The following is a 23,322-nucleotide window of genomic DNA, read 5'->3' on the forward strand; positions in this document are numbered from 1 at the left end:
TAGTATTTTTTAGTATACGTGAGAGTATTCACTAATTTTCAACTATTACAGATATAAAGTTTATAATAATTTGAAAAGTTATCATAAAAACAATAATGATATATAAATATTTTTATCATAAAAAAATTGTTATTGTGTAATTATATTTAAACATATTAGTATCGTTATTTGTCTATACATGATATTCATAAAAGCTAGTATTACAAAATTATGAAAATAGGGAATATATTAAAAGATGATTTTTTCATAAAATCATGAAGCTAAACCAAGAAGCATGATGATTGATGCACTCATGCAAACCAACATTTTCTTTGTTGTATATATATGAAGGAGTTTATTGACAAAATCAAACAGTATAGTTGTAAAATCACGATATATAAGGCTGGCTAGCTAGAACACAAATATTATAATCTCTTTAAATCATTTAGTGATGATTTACACTTAAAAAAGAAGAATATAATAGTCAGTGACATGATTAGGACCTAGAAATACATAAAGAGTAACCTGTCAGCATAATAATACACTCATTAAATAGCATTGTCATCAAATATCAATGAGTCTTTAAACCTTCTTCTTACCGTTTCATATTTGTTGAACTAAAAAGTGAAAGCAGCAATAACAAGGGTACCTGAGGAGCGAATCATGTGTTTACAGCGCGATATCCAGAAGCCGGTCTCTCACCGCGTGCAAGTCTCTTGGTTTAGTACAACTGCTAACCATAACCTTTGCCACTAATGGAGGTTGATGCAGTTGTTCTTCTTGGTTCCCATGACTATAAGCTGAAGCAGATGCAGCTGCCTCATTATTCCCCTCGGTCAGGGAGAACCCGAAGAGCCTGCAGCTGTCTTTACACATCGACACAAAATTCTGGCTGTCCCTAAATAAGGGTTGAGTGAGGAGAGGGCGAGGAGTTGACAACGTTGGGCTATTGTGCGCTTCTGTGGCTCCATGGGATCTGTATCCATGCTGCACATTGTCTTTTGGGCCGGTTTCGTATGGTGCAAACTTATTTGTAATTCTCTGAGGAACACGAAACGAATCCTGATAGCTAGTCTCATGCTTATTCTTATAGCCATGAAGCAGTGATGTGATTTGAGAGCTTTGAGGGCTCGATTGCTGCAACAGTAGTACCGAAGAAGGTGATAGCCCTCGAACCATTGATGACGGAAGGCGGGGGCTAGCATTGTACTGGGGTGCGGTGGACCAGCAAGTACCATTCCTGGGCACCTGAATCCCATTATAAGCATTCTTTTCCTGTGGACCTCTCCCATATGACAGGATTGGCATGGTTTCTTGACCTTGCAAGACCTTACGGAATTGAAAGGATTCGCCTACAGTGGACGAATTCCGAGCATCTGCGTGATGTTTCCTGATGCTGTTTCCTCCGGCATTAAAGGTGCTGAGGCTAGGATATCCCCTAATGTCTGATAGGTGATTCCTGGAAGCTTCAGCTCCGGCGTATGGAGAGCCGAAAGGAAATACTTCTTGACCTTGCAAGACCTTTTGGAACCGTAGAGGCTCTCCAAAGTCCGAAACATCACTCCCATCTGTAAGAAGCATTTGCACATTACTATTAGTCTCAAAGCAGCATTCACAAATAGGGAGAAAAACAAAGATTCGAGGATTATTGCGTATGTACAAACCTCTGTGAACGGGAGCATCGGGTTTTGCTGTTGGGAAGCCTATCCTATTTCTTTTGGTGCCAGGCAACGCAAAGCTGTTAGGTCCAGACATAGGACCAGCTACGTCAATCTCCCAAGGAGAAACCCGATTAAGGCTATTGACTTCCATATCATCCCATCTAACCTGCACCAATCATTTGAATCTTCTGTTATACTAATACAGCAAAGAATATATACAGCATGGTACGTCCGATATGTGAACCAGCAACTAACCAGTAAGCACTTCCACTTTGAACCCGGCCATCTTGCAGGATCTACATCGCTGACGCCAACAATGAGGCCACTGCACCTGCCAAGTTAAAATTAGTCCGGCCTCTGATGCAGTTTAAGCAAGAAAAGCTTGAACTGGAAGAAACCAACCTTCTATCAGAAGAATCTTCTGTTTCAAAACGAATTTTGAAACGCATTCCACATGAAAAATTTTGTGTGAGACTCTTGCAAAACTTATGATGAGGCACAATAATATCTGATGACCGCACTCTGCATAACATGACTAGAGATTCAGTTGCATGAAGTCGAAAATTAAATTGATGAAGAAATATATGATATGATCACAAAAATGGCACACACTTGCAACCAAATAAAGATTAACAGCAATACATGATTCCACAAAAAATCCAGTAGCTGTAATCACGAAAAGGTAAACCTTTGGGATGTGCTTGCAGATCTCAATTGTCCGATTGCAGTTTAAGTTCAAAGAATAAACAATGGAAGAATAATGGCAGCTTAAACTGGTAACCAGAACAGACAAAAACTGATATACGACATTGAGCCTAAATATACTTTCATCGCGAGCTTAGGGAACAGAATGGAGAATCAAGCGAATTGAGAACTATATCTGCGATAGTCACCTGGTAACTAATATATACCTTGGATTATAACAAATGTCAAACGTAGTCCTAGTGGTTATGGCATTCATTACTGCAGCAATGCTGCTAGCATTGAACTGTTGGCTAGTGGCGGGGAGGACGGTAGCACCACTTTTGATTTGCGCAGCTCTACGAATTCCAAGTCTGAGTTCTCCATCACCACCTCTGCGACAATGTTCCGTTGTAAGAATCAACCAATTTAACTATAGCCAAGCAAGTGCATGATAATCCCAACCTTAGGAAAAGGACAGCATCCCCAGACACCAGCTTCTTCTTATTGACAAATGCACTCCAACCAGTAGTCAGTAAATGCCTTCGAGGCTGACCTGCGACACAAAAAAATATTGAGATTCTTTTTTCTAATAGCACTCGCATACATTGTGACAACCCAAGTTAGCATTATTGTTCACCTCTGTATATATGACGAAACTTCCACTCAATTCCATGTAAATCCTTAGCAACAAGCTCCTGTGAAGGCCTCTGTTGTTTGTAATCCTAGAAACAGAATACAGCATGTCAGCATTAGGACAAACCATCTTGTAACCCCAGATTAACATAAATCCTTTCGGGGGTTGGGGGATTAGTGTGATTCTAGCTACCAGTGGAGGAAAGCAGTCCTCAGCAGCACGACGAGGAACAGAAAATCCACCATGTGTGCTGGTATCCGACGCGGTAAGAGTTTTGCAGAACATGTGGGGTGTCGTGGTCTTCCCCACACCTTCAACATCTTCGTCTTCGACCTCAGATTCCATTATCCCTTCCCCCCATTTTTGCTCAATCTGCCAAAATGAAATCACTTGATAAAAATCCTCTTAAGATAACAGCAGTATCTTGACAATGATACCAGACAAGCATATCATTACTGACCCAAAAACAGAAATTTTAGCTTCTTCAAGAACGAAAACTGGCTCTTTCCAATTCTGAGGGAGAGAGATTATTTCCATTGTGAAGAAACAACTCAGAATCCAACAATCATTCCCAAGAAAGGTAAATTTCCTAAATTTAACAATTACCAAATCACAGAGGAACCTAAGCAAGGTTTCTGAAACACCAGCATTAAATTTTCTCCATTTTCTTCATATTTACCATTAATGGAGAACGCAGTCATACAAAAAGAATGCAATTCAACAGTCTGAAAATTGCATCGTCGTACCTGTTGATCCGGCACCAGTGACACCTGTGAGTACACCTCATCACTAGCTGCATCCGCCTACAAACACAACCACCCATTCTTCAACACAACCCACGGCAAAAATCAAACAATTCAACGCCAAAAAAACGAACTTACATGGAGTTTAACATCAACAACGCGGCAAAAAACGTGAGGAGGGAGATCATAAGCTACAGCAGGATGGTCGGGAAGGAATTCCACATGTCCCTGGGGGAAGTAAACGACGGCGCTCCCTCTCTTGGGCAGCGAAATCAATGGCCCAGCGCACGCGTGCCACAGCTCCATAGACACCGACGGCGGCGGCGTAGCCAATTCCAAATTCCCCGATGCCGCCGACGACGAAGGCGAGCCACAGGGCGACGCAATTTCATCCTCATTGTCCACAGTGTTCAAATCGATCATACCGCACATCACCATATTCAAGCCCTAACCACCCCAAATCGAGGATTAATAGGGAATTATCAGCTGCTGCTTCTTCTACTTTCCATACATACACCACCAACAAAATCGGAGATAGAGAGAGATGGAGAGAGAGGTACCTTTATGTTATGTAACTTTAGCAGCTCCGCATTAGCTTTCTCTCACCAAAATGGGGCTGCCTTTCTTCACTGTGCATCAAAATCGGCCTTTATTAACTCCCGTTTAAAGTTGTATTAATACAAAACTAGAAATATTTTAAAGGACGCTAAAATGAGATAATAATTGGATAATACTAGTAAAAATGAAAAAGGTTTGATGTTTGAGTATATAAATATGAGTGGGACCCGCAAATGGCAGCTGCAGCAGCTGCAAAAGAGCAGCGCTGCAGCAACTGGGCTATGGAAAACCGATGATGTATGTGTGTGGCAGAGAGTGAATGTGTAATAAAATATAATGAAAAATGCAAGATTTTATTGGGCTGTAGGCTTAGCCTACGTGGGACGTAGATACACACCCAGCTGTATGTATTGATTGGAGTGTAGCAACTGTGTGTGTTTTGGGAGTTAGTTGGGTTGGGGGTATGGCCGTATGGGGGTTGTATGAAGACGACGACGACGACTATTAGAGAGAGAAAAAGAGAGAGAAATGTGTAAAAAAAAGCCCCCTTTATTTTCGGGTGATGTCTATTATGTCCCCTTATAGCACCAGCATCACGTCTCGATACGGGCTCTATCTCGTCTCATAGAGACGAGACCCCATCGAGACAGCGATGGGGCTCCCGTCTCGTCCCCAGCCCGTCCCTTGTCTCGCCTCGGAGAGGAATCTTGCGCTAGCTCGCCACGCGCGTTGGCCACGTGGCGAGCTCTGGTTCGTCTGTTACGTCCACTCGTGGGCCCGCGAGTGGGCGTCGTTTATATCCGTTTTAAATGTTTTTTTGTTTGTTTTTTTTAAAAAAATTCAGGAAAAATTCAAAAATTAAAAAAAAATCCCAAAAACTATACAAGTCCTTTATAGCCGTTTTTTTCAAGTTTTTAATTTTTTTAAATATTTTTTTAAACCCCAATCACTTCTATAAATATCTAATGGAGCACATTTGGGCTAATTTTGGCAACCGGTAGACGCACATGATCGTCATTAGACAACTCTTTCTTCTGCTTCTTTGAGCTTTGAGATTTTGAATTTAGAGAGAGTGAGCGGAAATTTTTTTTAGGATTTTAATTTTGTATTTTTTTATTTTTTTAGAATTTTAAGTTGTAATTTTATTTTATTTAATAAAGTGTGTTTTTATTAATTGAATTTGTTGGAAATAAAAATAAAAAATGAAATTGAATGAATAGTTAAGGGATGAGATGATTAAGAGATAGAGGTATGCAGGTGTTGTCTCTTAGTTAAGAGATGAAGTGAAAAGTATAATGTGACCCATAAATAGTGACGAGGTGAGACAGTTAAGAGACAGAGATGCGGATGTCTTTGCAGTTCAACAAATCTCCCTCGTGTTCCTTACACTTATTTAATTGACTTTCCAATTTATGGATGATAATTAGTAGGAGTATTTTGTTATTTTAAGCGTACTTAATAGGAGTAGTAGGAGTATAATAGTTGGCCAAATCAAAAAATTAAATAAATTTATATTTATGTCTAAAGTCAGATGTTTGATTGTTGCTCCTATGCTAGATGGCTACAACACCTTGTAACATCTTTATTCATAGTTTGGACACGACATTTTGCTTGCTATATTAATTTATTTGGTGAAGAAATATATAAAGGGGCCAATGATGGACCAGACCAGAATACAGCAATAAAGTATTACTTCGAGATTTAATTCATATGTTCATTTTATTTTATGAGAATCCTTTGGGAGAATAATAATAATATTAATAAAATAATCGCTCACAAATCTAGAAAAATGCAACAAACATAAGAGTAAATAAATATTGAGATTACTTACAATAATAGAACATATGGAAGATAAATGAGTTTGATATTGTTTGTGTTTTTGTCCATTGATAGCTGTTTTTCTATTTTTTGTTAGTATTTTGTGTTGCGTTTTTGATAACTCGTCTTTATATTTAGTTTGGATTATCATTATTCTTGGTGGGCAATGCAAGTTCATGACTTTAAGCACTTTTATATTTATCGAACAAAAAAAAATTAACACATAAGTATTACGGTTTTCACATTATTAATAACGCAACGGGATACAGGTTCACCAATTTAATATTTCCTTGGTCTCCTATTAAAATCTCAATCATATTATTTTGGGTGTTACACATTAGATACTTCATTCCATTTCTAATAAATGAAATTACATATCACATTCATTCTCATTCCAATATAAAATTGCTACTACAAAATTAGACTCACATTATTCTCGCTTGTTCTACACAAACGTAGTCAACAAATTCAATAAAACTCAGGCTGTGAAAGTAATTTAATGGGGGGCGTGGTGAGTATGATCTTTGAAATGAATGTTTGGTGAAGTTGTTTTAATTAGCTGTCAAATTTTGTCTAGGTATGTGATGGAGTACGTACTAAACAAGCCCAACAGCAGTAAAGCCCAAGACAGAGTATCAGTTCGGCATGACTAAAGAGTATCAGTCCGGCGTGACTAAAGAGTTCAGTTCGGCACAACCAAAGAGTTCGGCCCCAGCCTACAGCTCTGTGAAAGCCAACTCATCAAGCTCTGCTCTCAGGTCGGCATCAAGCTCTACTCTCAGATCGGCAAAAGCTGCTCGGCAATAATTCAGCAGTTCGGTCTCAGTATTCGACCGAACTAGGAGATAGTGGACTCATGCAAGATTTCCACCTCCACTACACCGACGATCTATTTAGTGGTGTCAAGCAGTCATTAACTCATGCAGGATAGTGGACCCATGCAAGGTCGCCACGATCTCCACGACATCCACTACCTAATAAATGCTGCATGCCACGATCTTGGTTCACGGTATAAATAGAACCTAGGTCAGATAGATAATCTCTTCTGTTAAATTCTAAAAAAGCTCTCTAGAGAGAATATCATAAAGCAGGCCAGTGTTGTAAGCTGTAATTCGCAGATCAAGCAATACAAACCTGCCCCCATTTCTCCCCGTGGACGTAGATTTACCTCAGTAAATCGAACCACGTAAAATCTCTGTGTTGATCTTCATTTATTTCCTGCATTTACAAACATCAAAAATTCGCCGATTCATCACTGGCGCCGTCTGTGGGAAACAGAGAACAAAATTTGTGATAAAGCGAATTTTTGACCCTTTTCCACCCCAAAAAATGCATACCAGATCACATAACACTCATAATACCGTTCGTGATAACCGTGAGGAAGCTAGTCCAGCTCGCAGGTCTGAAAAACGGCCTCGGGAGACTTCTACCTCCGGTTCTCACGAAGAAGGAGCAAGCCACTCCAGGAGTCATCGCACCGAGTCTTCCCAGCAGCCCAATTTAAATGAAGCTGTCAAGCTGTTTTTGGCCGAGAAGCAGGAGGAGTTCTTAACCTTCCTGCAGAAGAGCCAACAGCCGGAGAAGACAACGGCGGATTCACCCTCCTCATCCAGACATGAAAGTCACTACCGCAGTAGTGACGTGTCTTCCAGGAGAAAGAATCCTCAACCTCAACATGCTCCTGCTCCTCCTCGGTACCGGAACCACAGGAGAACTCCATCTCCTCCGTACCGAAGAGATGTCGGGTTCGCCATGTACGGAGCATTAAAGACTCCGTTCTCGGACGATATCACCCGAACTCCTTTGCCGCGGAACTACCGGACACCGACAATGACTTATGACGGGCTGGAGGATCCTCATGACTTCCTGGGACGCTATCAATATAATATGGCGAACCAGGGTCTCAATGAAGTCCACATGTGCAAGCTGTTCCCCGAGCTACTCATCGGGAACGCCAGAAGGTGGTTCGACAGCCTTCCTCAAGGCAGCATCAGATCCTACCGAGATCTCATGGATGCTTTCCACAGGAGGTTCTTTCAGAAAGCGGAAGCCCGAATCACTTCGGCTCAGCTGCTTTCTATACGTCAAGGTCGCGACGAAAAGATCAGCGACTTCCTGACGAGATTCCATAAGGAATGCCTACAAGTAGATAATCTCAATGATCTACTTGTCATCTCGGCATTCCAAAATGGAATCCTGCCCGGAGCTCTCTACAGAAAGCTCGTGGAGTGCGGTCCGCAAACAGCTCAAGAAATGTGGGACATTGCGGACCAGTTTTCTCGTGCGGATGAGGCAGACCGTCGAAAACGGTCGTTAGACAGCTCATCCCAAGGAGACAAAAGGAAGCCCGATCAAAGCGACCAGGTGCTTCCTCGCCGAACTCCTTTTGAAAGAATTCAAAGGGCACCGGTACAAGGCAGATTGGGGCCACGTCTCAATCCTGAGAAGCCGCCCGCTCAGTTCGTACCATTAAACAAGTCGAGAGCGGAAATTTTCGAACTACATTCCGATATGTTCGAAAAACCAAAGCGGATGACGAAATCAGCCGCACGGCGACTTCAGGATCAATATTGCTCCTTCCATCAAACCCACGGTCACGATACCGAGGAGTGCCGAGATTTGGCTGCAGGTATTGATGTTCTTGTGAAAACAGGAACGTTAAAAAAATACCAAAGCAAGCAGCCGAAAAAGAACAAAAGGCAGAGAAGTGCGAACTGCAATCCTCAGGATCCGAAAAGGCATGAGGATCCCGAAGACGACGACGAGCCGCAATACGATGGAGTAATCCTGACTATTGATGCTCTCCCAGCCGGGAAGACTAAGTCGTCCCTAAAAGCAGAACGCAGAGGTTCCAATCAAGAGGAACCAACACATAAAAGGCTGAAGAAAGACGAAGTGATTACATTTTCAGATGCCGATCCTGTCCCAGCCATCTCTCCTCACCAAGACGCTATTGTCATTCAAGCCGGGGTGGCAAACAAACTGGTCCACAGAGTATTTGTGGATACAGGAGCGTCAGTCAGCATTCTTTTTAAAGAATGTTTCGATAAAATGGAAGTGGATCCAGCTCGGCTCAGTCCGGCTCCACTTCCTCTGAAAAGTTTCGCCCAGGAGGACACCCGCCCTGAAGGTATTATCAGCCTTCCGATCACGGTGGGAAAAGCGCCTACAAGCTCCAATACGATGATCGAGTTCTTTGTGGTAAAAGCTCGGTCTCCGTACAACATCATCCTGGGGAGAGACTGGCTCAACACAGTTCGGGCCGTTTGCTCTACTTATCACCTCACCATCAAGATCCCCACTAAAGGTGGGATAGCGGTCATCCGAGGTGATCAAAAGAGAGCAAAAGAATGTCTGCAGATTGCGCTTAAAAGTGCCGAGCAATCAGTTCGGCACCATCAAGCATAGCAATCACAGCAACCGGAGTCGGAGGCAAGCGAGATGACCGAAGTCACTTCAGAGCCGAACTCAATGACCGTTCAGTTATACGAAGATGATCCATCCAGAACGGTCAACGTCGGCTTCACAGGAACGCCTCTACTCCGGGAAAAGACCATTCAGCTCCTCAAGGAGTACAAAGATGTCTTTGCATGGTCTCCGTTGGACATGACCGGAGTGCCCCCCGAGGTAATCACTCATCGGTTAAATATTGATCCTTCAATCCGGCCAGTAAAACAGAAGCAAAGACTCTTTGCGGCAGAAAGAAGCCAAGTCATCCATGACGAAGTCCGCCAATTACTAAAAGCGGATGTACTATTCGAGGTGAAATATCCTTCTTGGGTGGCCAATCCTGTGATGATCAAGAAAAAAGGAGGAGGATGGCGGATGTGCATAGATTTTACCGATCTAAACAAGCACTGTCCAAAAGATTGCTATCCCCTTCCGAATATAGATAAAAAAGTAGAAGCTTTGATCGGCTTCGAAATTTTCTGTTTTCTTGATTTATACAAAGGATATCACCAAGTGTTGATGGATGAGAGTGACGCTCCGAAAACAGCTTTCATTACCGATTTCGGCATTTTCGCTTATAAAAAGATGCCATTCGGTTTAAAGAATGCCGGAGCCACTTATCAAAGGATGGTAGACAAGCTTTTTCGGCACCTAATCGGGAAACAGGTTGAAGTGTATGTCGACGACATAGTTGTCAAAAGCAAAAGCACTTCGGAGTACGAAGACAACCTCAAATCCACTCTCAACGTGCTCCGAAAAGCCAACCTCAAACTCAACCCCCAAAAATGTACCTTTTTGGTAGATTCGGGAAAGTTTCTGGGTTGTTTGGTTTCAAAGGACGGACTCAAGGCAAACCCCTCAAAAGTTCAAGTCGTTCAGAACATGGCAATGCCGAAGTCCATACATGACGTGCAAAGGCTAACCGGATGTCTAGCCGCACTGAATCGATTCCTTTCTCAAGCAGCCGAAAAGCAACTGCCGTTCTTCAAGGTGTTGAAAAAAGCACCAAAGTTCGAGTGGGGAGCCGAGCAGAAAAAGGCCTTTGACGAGCTCAAAAGTTATCTAGCCGAGCTTCCTATTCTCTCTGCTCCAACCGAAGCCGAAGTAATATTCTTATACTTAGCGGCATCAGATCAAACCATCAGCGCGGTGCTTGTACGAGAAGAAGGCCTAAAGCAGTTTCCCATCTACTTTACAAGCCGAGCATTAAGAGGTCCAGAAACAAGGTATCAACCTCTGGAAAAAATTGCTCTGGCGTTAGTAAATGCAGCAAGGAGACTGCGGCCATACTTCTATGCTCACAAGGTATGTGTCTTAACCGATCTGCCTCTTCGGCAAGTTTTGACCAAGCCAGAAGCATCAGGCAGAATCGCCAAATGGGCCATAGAGCTGGGAGAACACTCGATCGAGTACCTACCTCGGAAAGCCATCAAGGGACAAGCCTTGGCAGATTTTCTTACAGAGGCCAAGTTCGATCAAGCAATCCCTGTCATTGCCGAACAGAAAAAGTCTGCCAATACCGAACTTGCACAGCCCTTGGAATCCGAAGTAGAGCCGCCAGACTGCTGGAGCGGATTCGTAGATGGAGCTTCAAACAAGATGGGAAGTGGAGCTGGTATTTTACTTGTCTCTCCCGACGGACACGAGGTAACCTACTCACTTCGGTTCCTATTCCCCACTACTAATAATGAAGCCGAGTACGAAGCCCTCCTGGCCGGACTCCAGTTAGCGCAAAGTCTGCTCGTCAAATCTCTCAAAGTCCATTGTGATTCACAAGTCATAGTAAATCACATGTTGGGTACAAGTGAAGCTCGTGACGAGAGAATGAAGGAGTATTTGGACAAAGCGCAAAGCATCAGCCGAAGTTTCTCCTATTTTCGGATAATCCGCATTCCCAGAGCGGAAAATAGCCGAGCAGATACCTTAAGTAAGTTGGCCTCAGATCCGAGCTCAAAGGCGGAAGAATTAATGCATCGAAGCATTGATGAAGCCGAGGTGCATTCAGTATCCAGCTCGCCGAACTGGATGACGCCGATCTTGCAGTATCTGGATCAAGGACAATTGCCCGAGGATAAGAGAGAAGCTCGGAAGATCACGTGCCGAGCACTTCGGTACGAACTTCATGAAGGAGTCCTCTTTAGAAAGTCTTACCTCCAGCCGTTATTGCGGTGCGTAGGACCAGAAGAGACGGACTACATCCTCAGAGAAGTTCATGAAGGATCGTGCGGCAGCCACATCGGAGCTAGAGCTTTAGCTAAAAAAGTTCTAAGATGGGGATATTATTGGCCAACCTTGATACAAGAAGCAGTGCAGCTCGTCAAGACCTGCCCGAAGTGCCAAATCCATGCAAATATCCCAAGGATGCCGCAAACCGATCTATCCACTATGCAGAGCCCTTGGCCTTTCATGCAATGGGGCATAGACATAGTGGGACCACTTCCTCAAGCTCCTCGGCAAATGAAATTCCTAATCGTTGCCGTGGACTACTTTACGAAGTGGGTGGAAGCTGAACCATTAGCTACGATAACGAGTTCGAAGGCATTGGATTTCGTCTGGAAGAACATAGTGTGCCGATTTGGCATACCCCACATCCTCATCTCGGATAACGGGACTCAGTTCACCGACAAGACGTTCAAGAATTGGTGCCAAGAGCTGAATATTCAACAGCGGTTCACTTCGGTCTCTCATCCACAAGCAAACGGACAAACGGAGGTAACAAATCGTATCCTGGTGAAAGGGTTAAAAGCTCGGTTAGAACAAGCCAAAGGACAATGGGTAGAAAATCTCCCTCAAGTCCTATGGTCCTACCGAACTACACCCACAACCTCCAACGGTGAAACTCCGTACAGTCTGGTATACGGCACTGAAGCTGTGATTCCGGTGGAGATCGGCGTACCCAGTCCCCGAACTCTAAATTTCTCCTCAGAAATGAATGACGATGGACTGAGAGCCGAGCTAGATCTTGCCGAAGAAAGAAGAGAATTGGCATGCATAAAAGCAGCCAAGTACAAGGAGCAAGTAGCCCGGTATTACAACCAAAGGGTGAAGAAGCTGCAATTTCAAGTGGGAGATCTCGTCCTGAGGAACAACGAAGTAAGCCGAGCAGAAAAGCTGGGCAAGCTCGAACCCACATGGGAAGGTCCGTATCGGGTATCAGAAGTCCTCGGCAAAGGGTCTTACAAATTGGCTCACATGTCAGGAGAACAGGTACCCCGAACATGGCACATTTCCAACCTCAAAAAGTTCCATTTGTAAGAGACAGTCCGGTCAGTCAGTCTTGAGTCCTGTTTGCTCAATGTGCTTTATTTGGTTTGCTTAGTCTTTATTCGTCTCTGTGCGTTTTGTCTGTATGTTTTGTCTGTCTCTGTGCGTGTCGTCTCTTACAAATGTTACTGAGGTATCTTGTTCTTCGAAGGCTGATCCCCTTCTTAGAACATATACAAGCACACGATTGTGAGTCAAAGCTTCTACAGAAGATACAAGACCACAATTCAGCTTAAACAAGCAGTTCGTCTGAAACGAGCTGCAACAAGCCAACAATTGTGAGTCAAAGCTTCTACAGAAGATACAAGACCACAATTCGGCTTAAGAATTAAGCACTTCGTCTGAAACGAACTGCAACAAAAGTCTGATTCTCGCGATAAAACTTGCCTGAATTACGACTAGGGAAAGTCCGATCCACGCGATAAAACTCGCCGAATTAGGACAAGGGAAAGTCCGATCCCCAAATTAGGACAAGGGAAAGTCCGATCCCCAAATTAGGACAACGGAAAGTTCGATCCGAGCGATAAAACTCGCCAAATTAGGACACAAACCAAGTCCGGTCAAAGAAGAGTTCACTTCATGAGACCGTGGACAAACATCAACTTACCCCATACTTTTATCCAAAATGCCGAAGTGATTCACTTCTCTTTTCGGGGGGGGTAGTGATGGAGTACGTACTAAACAAGCCCAACAGCAGTAAAGCCCAAGACAGAGTATCAGTTCGGCATGACTAAAGAGTATCAGTCCGGCGTGACTAAAGAGTTCAGTTCGGCACAACCAAAGAGTTCGGCCCCAGCCTACAGCTCTGTGAAAGCCAACTCATCAAGCTCTGCTCTCAGGTCGGCATCAAGCTCTACTCTCAGATCGGCAAAAGCTGCTCGGCAATAATTCAGCAGTTCGGTCTCAGTATTCGACCGAACTAGGAGATAGTGGACTCATGCAAGATTTCCACCTCCACTACACCGACGATCTATTTAGTGGTGTCAAGCAGTCATTAACTCATGCAGGATAGTGGACCCATGCAAGGTCGCCACGATCTCCACGACATCCACTACCTAATAAATGCTGCATGCCACGATCTTGGTTCACGGTATAAATAGAACCTAGGTCAGATAGATAATCTCTTCTGTTAAATTCTAAAAAAGCTCTCTAGAGAGAATATCATAAAGCAGGCCAGTGTTGTAAGCTGTAATTCGCAGATCAAGCAATACAAACCTGCCCCCATTTCTCCCCGTGGACGTAGATTTACCTCAGTAAATCGAACCACGTAAAATCTCTGTGTTGATCTTCATTTATTTCCTGCATTTACAAACATCAAAAATTCGCCGATTCATCAGTATGCAAGTCACGTTATCAAAATGTATAATTGCTCATTCCATTTTCTTCTACTACTTGCTAACTAATTTGTCTCCACAAATCTTATTTTGGCCTCACAAATAATAACGGTTTTGGGTTTTTCAAATGGCTCTCTAATTCATTCTTAGGGGCTAATAAGTTTGGTAATGCATAGCCAACCCCAGTTGCAATTGCAATGGTTAAGGCTCAATAAAGAGAGCAATTGGATTCTATTTTGAGTAGACGAAAAGATGGTCCCATTTTTTGTTGATTTCTTTCTTTATCGCCTTGCATTCTGTTTTGCAATCAAATTGTGCACGTGAGATGTTGAGTAGTATAATATCTAGGCTGTAATTTAATGTGAAAAAAAATAAGAACAAAACAAAACTATTGTGGAAAATTTTCAACAACTCATGAATAATATTCAAGACCCTATAGAGAATTATAACCGGAAAATATCATAGAGTCGAAAAAAAAGAGTATAGACTATAAATAGAGGGTTTGGGTCTCATAATTATTTTTTATTACGAAAGCGTAAAACTTCTAAAATTACATTAAGCAATATGCTTGATAAATAATGGAATATATAATGCTTGATAAATAATGGAATATATAAATTATTTCATTTTAACTAATGATTAATCAACTCCACAAAAATAGATACATTATTATTATTATTATAAACAGAATCATTCAGAGCTTTTTCTTCTTTTTTTTTTGTTAAAAAATGGTACTGTAGTATATTTGTTGGAAGAGTTTAATTAATGCAACAAAAATGTCGACGCCCTAATAAAAGCACGATCCTCTATTACAAATAGTGATCCATCCTCTAATATAACGTGTTTTTTCTAACAAAGTAGCTACTATATTATTGAAGCTAAATAGCATATCATCAAATTTCACAATCATCATAAATATCAATGTACTTGATTGAATTTAGAGGCACGGATGATAAAATAAAATAGTTAAATAAACGTTACCAGAAAAGAAAAAGTGATGCAGACAAAGCCTTGCAAAAGGAGCGAGGCAAGGGAATTTTTTAAAGTAGTGAAAAATGGTCCCCCTACTTCATTAATCACTATATTTAATATCTTGGATTAAATAATTAATAAGGCAAAAATATACAAGTTTCTTAAATGACAGAAACACCCCTAGATGCAGTATTAAGTTGGTAGTGAATAAAAGAGGCGACAAATGGTCCCCCTACTTCATTAATCACAAGTCATGCCATAAAATCACATCGGATCTATATTATTTACGTGCGACAAGCCTTTTCAAAATTTACTACAAACATCTACAGTTACAAACACCATATTATAATACACGTGGATACGAATAGCGATAAATTCAACTTCATAATCTGATCAAGCGCTGAAATCATACAACACAACAAATAAGTTACATATATGTTGTGTTTGACTGTTCAACGTGCAATCTTAACTATGAATCAAGATTTGTTTCCTGTTCGTAATTTTTGTTGCATAACATTAGATGACGACATGAATTCCTAACAACATGCATGCATATAACTTGGACTAAACTTTCGATCGGGGCTGCGGTCAATGCCACTATAGCCTGTATGAGGCTCGATATGCGCCCGTAGGCCGCAACACAATCCCTTAATTAGTGAGTATAGAAGAAAAATAGATAGGGTTGTAATTTGGGGGAAATGGTAGGTGAGAAGAGGAAACCAAATGTCAGGCATTCAATTACATGGCACCTAGATGAGGTTGGGTACAGCCTAGGATAAGCAACCCGGACAAAACGGGTTACTACATAAGGTCCAACTGATCTCGACTACACATACTTCTTTTATCCTTTTTTTTATGTGCATTTATTTGTTTTTTAAATTTATAAATACGTAGTCAAAAAGGTTGTGTTTGAGAAAAAGAAAATCGCAAAAACAATCACATAAAAGCAAACATTGCCGAAAAGTGCTTTTTTACTTAGCAATATTAAAGCGTATAATATTTTAGGATCGCCGACTGCAACATTAGTTTGATATTGTCCGCTTTGGGTCAAGTCCGCACGGATTTGTTTTTGGGTCACTCCCAAAAGGCTTCATACTAATTGGATTGGACATGAATTATATACACCTTCCAACTTCCCTCACTCATCCGATGTGGGATGGGTTTGTAACCCAACAAACCTCCCCTCAAACCGAGACCACATCGGGAACGCAGTTGACACGAACATGGGTCGTTCCAGCCCTGGCCCCTGGGTCATCCTGAGCCCGACCCTAACCGGGGCTCATCCAGGCACAACCCATAGCCACCTGGGCTCTGATACCACTTTTTAGGATCGTCGACTGCAATATTAGTTTGATATTGTCCGCTTTGGGTCAAGCCTGCACGAATTTGTTTTTGGGTCACTCTCAAAAGGCCTCATACTAATTGGGGTTGGACATGAATTATATACACCTTCCAATTTCCCTCACAGATGAGGGATGGGTTTGTAACCCAACATAATAAATTCAGTATACAAGTAATACATACATACATACCCTTTTCTTTAAGATTTTCCTGAGTCAGATATCTGAATCTTCACTAATTCTAGTGACAAAATTTAGCATGTTTATATCTGCACCAATATTAAGTAAGTAATGGAGTATATGTTAGTGGTAAATTAACGGAAGAATATTCTTTACTTTCAAAGAGAATATTTATATACCCAAGCAAGACATTTCCATAAGGGTACATATATATGTCATTACAGTAAAAAGTTAATAATATAATTTTCGTGACTTAAATAAATTTAAAATGATCGTGATTAGCAGTAGTACGTGGTAACTTTGAAAAACAATAAACTAAAATAATAAAAAATGCATATTTTTGCTTAAAAAAATACTAATGGGGGAATATATAAATGGTGAGAAGGGAAAGTAGGAAAAGAATTGCATATAGACAAAGATGGGTGAGAAATGGTTTGGCTTTTTAATCTTTTTGCAGAGAGCTCAGAGCCCCTCGACTTTTTCGCCGGCTTTCCCGAAACCTATTTCTGCCATCTCTGCCGCCGGTGGGCCTCTCTCTATCTCGCCCACTCTCTCACTCTCTTCTCCGATTCCCACGCTCACCAATATTTTTATTTAGAATATCAATTTTTGTAGGTTTAATATCTTAGTGCATTAAATTATTAATTTGTTTAGATTTTGCAACTAATTCAGATTTTGATATTGAATCAGCTTGATGATTTACATATTTGACACAATTAGATGTCAACTAAAACAATGTTATATTTAAACTTTTATATTAGTAAATTAAATAATCTCATTTGTTTAATTAGGGCTTATACAAAATAAATAAATAAAAAGAACGAGATAGAAGAGAGAAACTGAGAAACGAGATAAAATGAAGTACTAGTACAACAAATGATATTCTTTAGTTTACTATAATGCGATGTCGTTTTGTTATCTGTATATAACGATGTTTTAGTTGACGTCAAGTCAAAATCTTAATTGATTATAGATACGTATAAAATATATCGGTAGTTCAATATGTGTAAGTCGTAGATCTTCAAATATGAATACAAATTAAAATTTTGGATAAGTTTAAGAATTTATATACAAATACCCATATATAATACTCTCCAAGTGTCCTTGGCAGTCGAATTTCATTACTACTTATAAATTGATGCACGCACTCACTAACAATAATCATTTTATCTATAACTAATAGTCATTTTTTCATTTGGTTTATATATAAATATATTATCTCTTCGCTATTAAATTATTACTAATTATAGTTTTGATGGTAGATATTGCATAGTATAATTTATGTAAAACTAGTGTAGTCAGTAGAAAAAATGATTTGAATATTACGGAATTAGTTTGAAGGTTAACAATAGTAGCATTTTCCTCACATTGTTTATCTTGACTTTATTTCCGTGCACCATAAGAAAAACTACATATTTCCTTCTTAAAAATGGTAATCGAGAGAGGCGAGATTCATGGGGCTGTGCATAGTGATAGAACGAATTTTAGGAGTAGAAGATGATTTGTATTTCTTTGATATGTTTACAATAGAATTCAGCACCTAAATATATAGGCGTGAGTATTTCCTATCCAAGAAACATAAAATCAATCTATTTTATGAAGATATGTAATTGTATCAATCAATTATTCTTCACAATCAATCTGCAATCTTCTCTCTTCTTGATATGTCTTGACACTCCTCCTCAAGTTGAGCAATAGTATCTCTTATGCTTAACTTGCCCAATATTTCTTTGAAGACCTTTGGATGAACAGCTTTGGTGAATATATCTGCAAGTTGCTCCTCTGAGCGGACAAAAGGGAATTCAACGATGCCTCCTTCCAATTTTTCTTTGATGAAGTGGCAACCAACTTCCACATGCTTCGTCCTGTCGTGTTGCACTGGATTTTCTGAGATACTAATAGCCGCCTTGTTGTAGCAGAACAATTGACTTTTCCGTGTAGGTGGAAAACCAATTTCTGTCAACAATCTCCTCAACCATAGGATCTCCATAAGTCCAGCCTCAGCGCTTGACAAGGCTACAACTTTTTGTTTTTTACTTCTCCAAGTAACTAGGTTCCCCCTGATGAAGGTGGAAAACCAATTTCTGTCAACAATCTCCTCAACCATAGGATCTCCATAAGTCCAGCCTCAGCGCTTGACAAGGCTACAACTTTTTGTTTTTTATCTATGGGATTGTTTGCCCAGTCAGCATCGGTGTACCCATCGATCTCCAAGTCTTCCCTCTTGGCTAGAAATACTCCATATCCTACAGTAACCTTAAGATATCGCACAATCCTCAACGCTGCTTCCATATGATTTTCCTGAGGTCGGTGCATGAACTGACTCACTATGCCAACTGCATATGTGATGTCGGGCCGGGTATGTGAGAGATAGATGAGTTTTCCGACAAGTCTTTGATACCTTTCCCTATCAGCGAGCTCGATTCCTTCCTCTAATTTCAAGCCATGGTTGGGAACCATCGGGGTGTCTGCAGGCTTGCATTCGAGGAGACCAGTTTCTGCCAACAAGTCTAGTACATACTTCTTTTGCCTTAGGAATATTCCGTGCCTCGACCTCAACACCTCTATTCCCAAAAAGTATTTCAGTGCTCCTAGATCTTTCATCTCGAATTCTTTAGACAAGTTTTCCTTCAACCTCTGGATTTCTTCCACATCATCGCCAGTAATGATCATGTCATCAACATAAATAATCAGACATGTTACCTTGTCGTCTCTCATTTTTGTGAAGAGTGCGTGGTCAGAGTGGCTTTGCTTGAAGCCATGTTTGAACATTGCTTGACAGAACCTTCCGAACCAAATTCGCGGAGACTGTTTTAATCCATATAATGTTTTCCGCAGTAGACAGACTTCTCCTCCTCCAAACTCTTCAGAGAATCATGGGGAACTTCCATGTACACCTCTTTATTCTTTTCTAACTCCCCATGGAGAAAGGCATTAGTGACATCAAACTGGTGTAGGGGTCACTCCTTGCACACTGCTATAGACAATAAGTCTCGCACCGTGTCCAACTTAGCAACTGGGGAAAAGGTTTCTTCATAATCCACTCCATACACCTGTGTGTACCCTTTCGCCACAAGTCTCGCCTTGTATCTCTCGATTGAACCATCTGTTCTTCTCTTTATGGTGAATATCCATCGGGTTTGGATCTCTGGTGTCAATTGAGATCCACAAATCTTGAAGCTTTTGCCATAAACTCTCCAATGATATATTCCCCTGCCTTAAACTGTAAGCTTGTCTGTGCAGGTCAAAGATCTGGAATTGATCGACGCATCTTCCATACGTCGTGGCTAGACTGTCCCATAAGCCGTAGGCCGTTTCGTATTGGGAGACCTCATTGACGAGGCTGGTGTCGATGTTGTTTATGATCCAGTTGAAGCAGCAATCATCCCGCTGCTGCTATCGATTGTAGTTTGGGTCAGTCGGCGGGGGAGGGTCTGTAACTCCAGTTATGTGAGATGCCAGACCTTTCCCCTGGATGCCCCTTCTCATCAGTTTAGCCCATATGGGATAATTATCCCCATTGAGTTTTTCGGTCAGGCGCACTTCGCCTAGTGATTCCATAGATGAAGGCTGAGGGTTTGAGGTTTTCTGAGACATACTCATTCTCATGAATTCAGTGAATTGTTCGGCTGAAAGTGTTATAGGTTGGTTTTTTTGTGGGGGTATCAGATTCTGAATCTGACATTTTTGCTGGTTTTGTTCTGCAGGTTTCAAATGGCTGGGGAAGGTATTCGAGACAGTGATGAAAATTTTCTGAGTATCAAGCCCAGTTCAACCTGCTCTGATACCATCTTAAAGATGGTAATCGAGAGAGGCGAGATTCATTGGGCTGTGCATAGTGATAGAACGGGTTTTAGGAGTAGAAGAGGATTTGTATTTCTTTGATATGCTTACAATAGAATTCAGCACCATAATTTATGAGAGATTTCGGAAAAAGGGGTTAAATTCGCTGATCTTTCGAAATTTGACATTCAATTCGCTGCCCTTTCAGAATATGGGATCGGGCATGCGATTTTTTTAGAATAAGGGATTTTTGTATTTTTCTCTTTTTTCTATGCTTTTATCTTATTATATCTCTTATAACATTTATGAATTGGCCAAATTACCCATATGAAAATTGAATCTCATTGGGAAACTCCTTGGAAATTTGCCGCGCCGCCACAAACGATCCCCCTTCTTCTCCTCTTTCATCCATTGCTCCGCCGCTCCTCCATCTTCACTCGATTATCAAATCCTCTATAAAATATCCTCCAATCCGAACTTGAAACCAGCTTCAACTTATTCCAATTAGACTTCAAATATTCGAATCACGATACAGTGACACTCAATGCGGAGCTAGCTGGATTAACCGATCCCGATTCTTGAGCAGTTAGCTATCAAGAAAAATGGAGATGGCTTCGTTAGGATCAAGATCTACAATACACCAATCGAAGGATAAAAATGAATTAAAAAAACCTCTGCTGTTAATTGGCATTATGCGCCTGAATATTACATATTATGAGGAATGTTGATATTCTCGTGATTGTATCAGCTTCTTCAGGCCTTCAGATATAATCGCACTAAGGTCACCCTCCCACTCTCTATATATATGTAGTATATCGAAAACTATGTGAGTAACTGAGTGCTCTAATTCTGTATAAGTATATTCCTTTAGATTTATCTCTTTAACTGGAGAATCTGGCCTTCTGCTGGTGTAGTTTCTGTTGAGTTTGGTGGTGGCCTGCGTGTCTGCTATAAGAGAGAGGGTGGAAAGAGATGAATTATTTTCCGAAATTTGGAATTACTATGATCTGGCATTTAGAATTTGGAATTTAAATTTTACGTGGATAATTTGGCAAATTCATAAATGTTATAAGAGATATAATAAGATAAAAGCATAGAAAAAAGATAAAAATACAAAAATCCCTTATTCTAAAAAATTCGCATGCCCCGATCCCATATTCTGAAAAGGCAGCGAATTGAATGTCAAATTTCGAAAGGTCAGCGAATTTAACCCCTTTTTCTGAAATTTCTCTTAATTTAGTGAGTATTTCCTATCTATGGAAAATACAATCAATCTATTCTAGGAAGATATGTAATTGTATCAATCAATTATTCTTCACAATCAATCTGCAATCTTTTCTCCCCTTGATATGTCTTTGACAGGCCTAATAATATAGTTTCTTGATTATTTGTTTGTATAACACCAATTAAGAATTAATACATAGCTGGCTATTGACCGTATCAGAATATAAGAAGCACCAATATTTAACAAAAAATAGGATGTGATAAAGACAATTAAATGTTGTGCAGTGTATACTACTTGAGAGTCAAATTTAGGTTTGATGAAAAATACTACTATCATATATTTAATTAATTAAATGGGAAATTAATCGGTCAACAGAGGCATTAAAAACAAAGAGTTGGAGCTGTGCTATAAATATACACTACCCGTTCTCTTAATAATCAATCTCTTTTGAAGTGGCTCTTCAAACTATTAATTACTGTTAATTAATTACAAGAAAGTGACACATTGTACTACCATGAGGTCCAGTAGTATTCATTGTATTAAAGTATCTTGAGTTTAACAAGTATTAAATGAGATGTAAATACGATGACAATCTACTGGGCTTACTATATCGTTGCATTTCAATATTTCTAGTTTTATTTTAATTTTTGTACTTGACTATACATTTTAATAGTCCAGGAACTACTTCCTCGATCTGTCATTAAGTCCCTATTTGGGATTATATATTAATTTCTTTTAACAATTGAAAAATATTTAATCTAAAATTTGGCAAGCAGGACATAGTACATCAAGAACGATGTTTCTACATATAGTAGAAAACTACTCCATTACACTAGCAAAAGTATGCTAAATCTTTAACAAAAACAAACAACAATTTCACACAACAACATCAAACGCGTTGAAATATTAATCTCACAGCACATAATAAATTTTAACCGTGCCCCCATAGCAAACTAAATGATGATTCCGCGAATTATTGATGATGATAAATGCTCGTAAAAATAAATCACGACACAGAGAATTTAACGTGGTTCGATTTACTGAGGTAAATCTACGTCCACGGGGAGAAATGGGGGCAGGTTTGTATTGCTTGATCTGCCAAATACAGCTTACAACACAGACTTGCTATATGATTGTTTCTCTAGAGAGATTCTAACCTCTTCTATCAGATCTAAGTTCTATTTATATAATGAACTCAGATCATGGCTTGCGTCACCACCCTAAGTCGTGGATGTCGTGTAGGTTATGGCCTAAGATCGTGGGTGAAGCGTAGGTCATGGCCTACGATCGTGGCCTGAACTGACATCACGTGGTAGTGGGTGTGTTGGACATCCGGTATGGGTCCACTAACTCCTTGTTCGGTCGAATACCGAGACCGAACTGCTTTGGTTGCCGATCTGAGAGTAGAGCTTGATGCCGACCTGAGAGCAGAGCTTGATTGGTTGGCTTTTACCGAGCTGTAGGCTGAGGCCGAACTCTTTGGTAATGCCGAACTGAACTCTTGGGCTTTGGGCTGGCCGAGCTGTCACTGCTATTGGGCTTGTTTAGTACGTACCCCATCACTACCCCCCCCCGAAAAGCGAAGTGATTCATTTCGGCGAAGCGAGTCACTTCGGCATTCTGGAAAAGGGTACGGGGGAGGCTGAAGTCAGGGGACGTGCCCTGCGCGTGACTGCATTAAATGCGGCATTAAATGC

General features: G+C 40.7%; 1 protein-coding gene across 5 annotated transcripts; it reads right to left on the minus strand.

Moving 5' to 3' along the window:
- Window positions 1–387: 387 nt before the first annotated feature.
- LOC121775727 (auxin response factor 3-like) lies at window positions 388–4,795 on the minus strand. 5 transcript variants are annotated; one of them, XM_042172762.1, is made up of 12 exons: window positions 4,657–4,795; window positions 4,262–4,330; window positions 3,840–4,148; window positions 3,705–3,761; window positions 3,151–3,330; window positions 2,962–3,046; window positions 2,787–2,877; window positions 2,552–2,716; window positions 2,043–2,162; window positions 1,896–1,971; window positions 1,644–1,806; window positions 388–1,547 (listed from the first exon to the last, which is right to left on the minus strand). In XM_042172762.1, the coding sequence occupies exons 3-12, from the start codon at window positions 4,137–4,139 to the stop codon at window positions 649–651; spliced, it is 2,136 nt and encodes a 711-aa protein (XP_042028696.1). In that variant the 5' UTR covers window positions 4,140–4,148; window positions 4,262–4,330; window positions 4,657–4,795; the 3' UTR covers window positions 388–648. The 5 variants fall into 5 exon arrangements, with proteins under 5 accessions (XP_042028696.1, XP_042028695.1, XP_042028697.1 ...); XM_042172761.1 differs by lacking the exon at window positions 4,657–4,795 and adding an exon at window positions 4,436–4,583; XM_042172763.1 differs by lacking the exon at window positions 4,657–4,795 and adding an exon at window positions 4,487–4,505.
- Between the last annotated feature and the right edge of the window lie 18,527 nt (window positions 4,796–23,322).

Source organism: Salvia splendens, chromosome 18, assembly GCF_004379255.2.
Source record: "Salvia splendens isolate huo1 chromosome 18, SspV2, whole genome shotgun sequence".
Taxonomy (NCBI): Eukaryota; Viridiplantae; Streptophyta; class Magnoliopsida; order Lamiales; family Lamiaceae; genus Salvia; species Salvia splendens.

Excerpts from the sequence above, each read along its gene's own strand:
- LOC121775727 (XM_042172762.1), bottom strand. The coding sequence starts at position 4,139 with ATGGTGATGTGCGGTATGATCGATTTGAACACTGTGGACAATGAGGAT. Across the intron at positions 2,163-2,551 it reads GACATTTGTTATAATCCAAG|AGTGCGGTCATCAGATATTA; the intron begins GTATATATTAGT and ends CATGTTATGCAG. Across the intron at positions 1,972-2,042 it reads GAAGATTCTTCTGATAGAAG|GTGCAGTGGCCTCATTGTTG; the intron begins GTTGGTTTCTTC and ends TTAACTTGGCAG.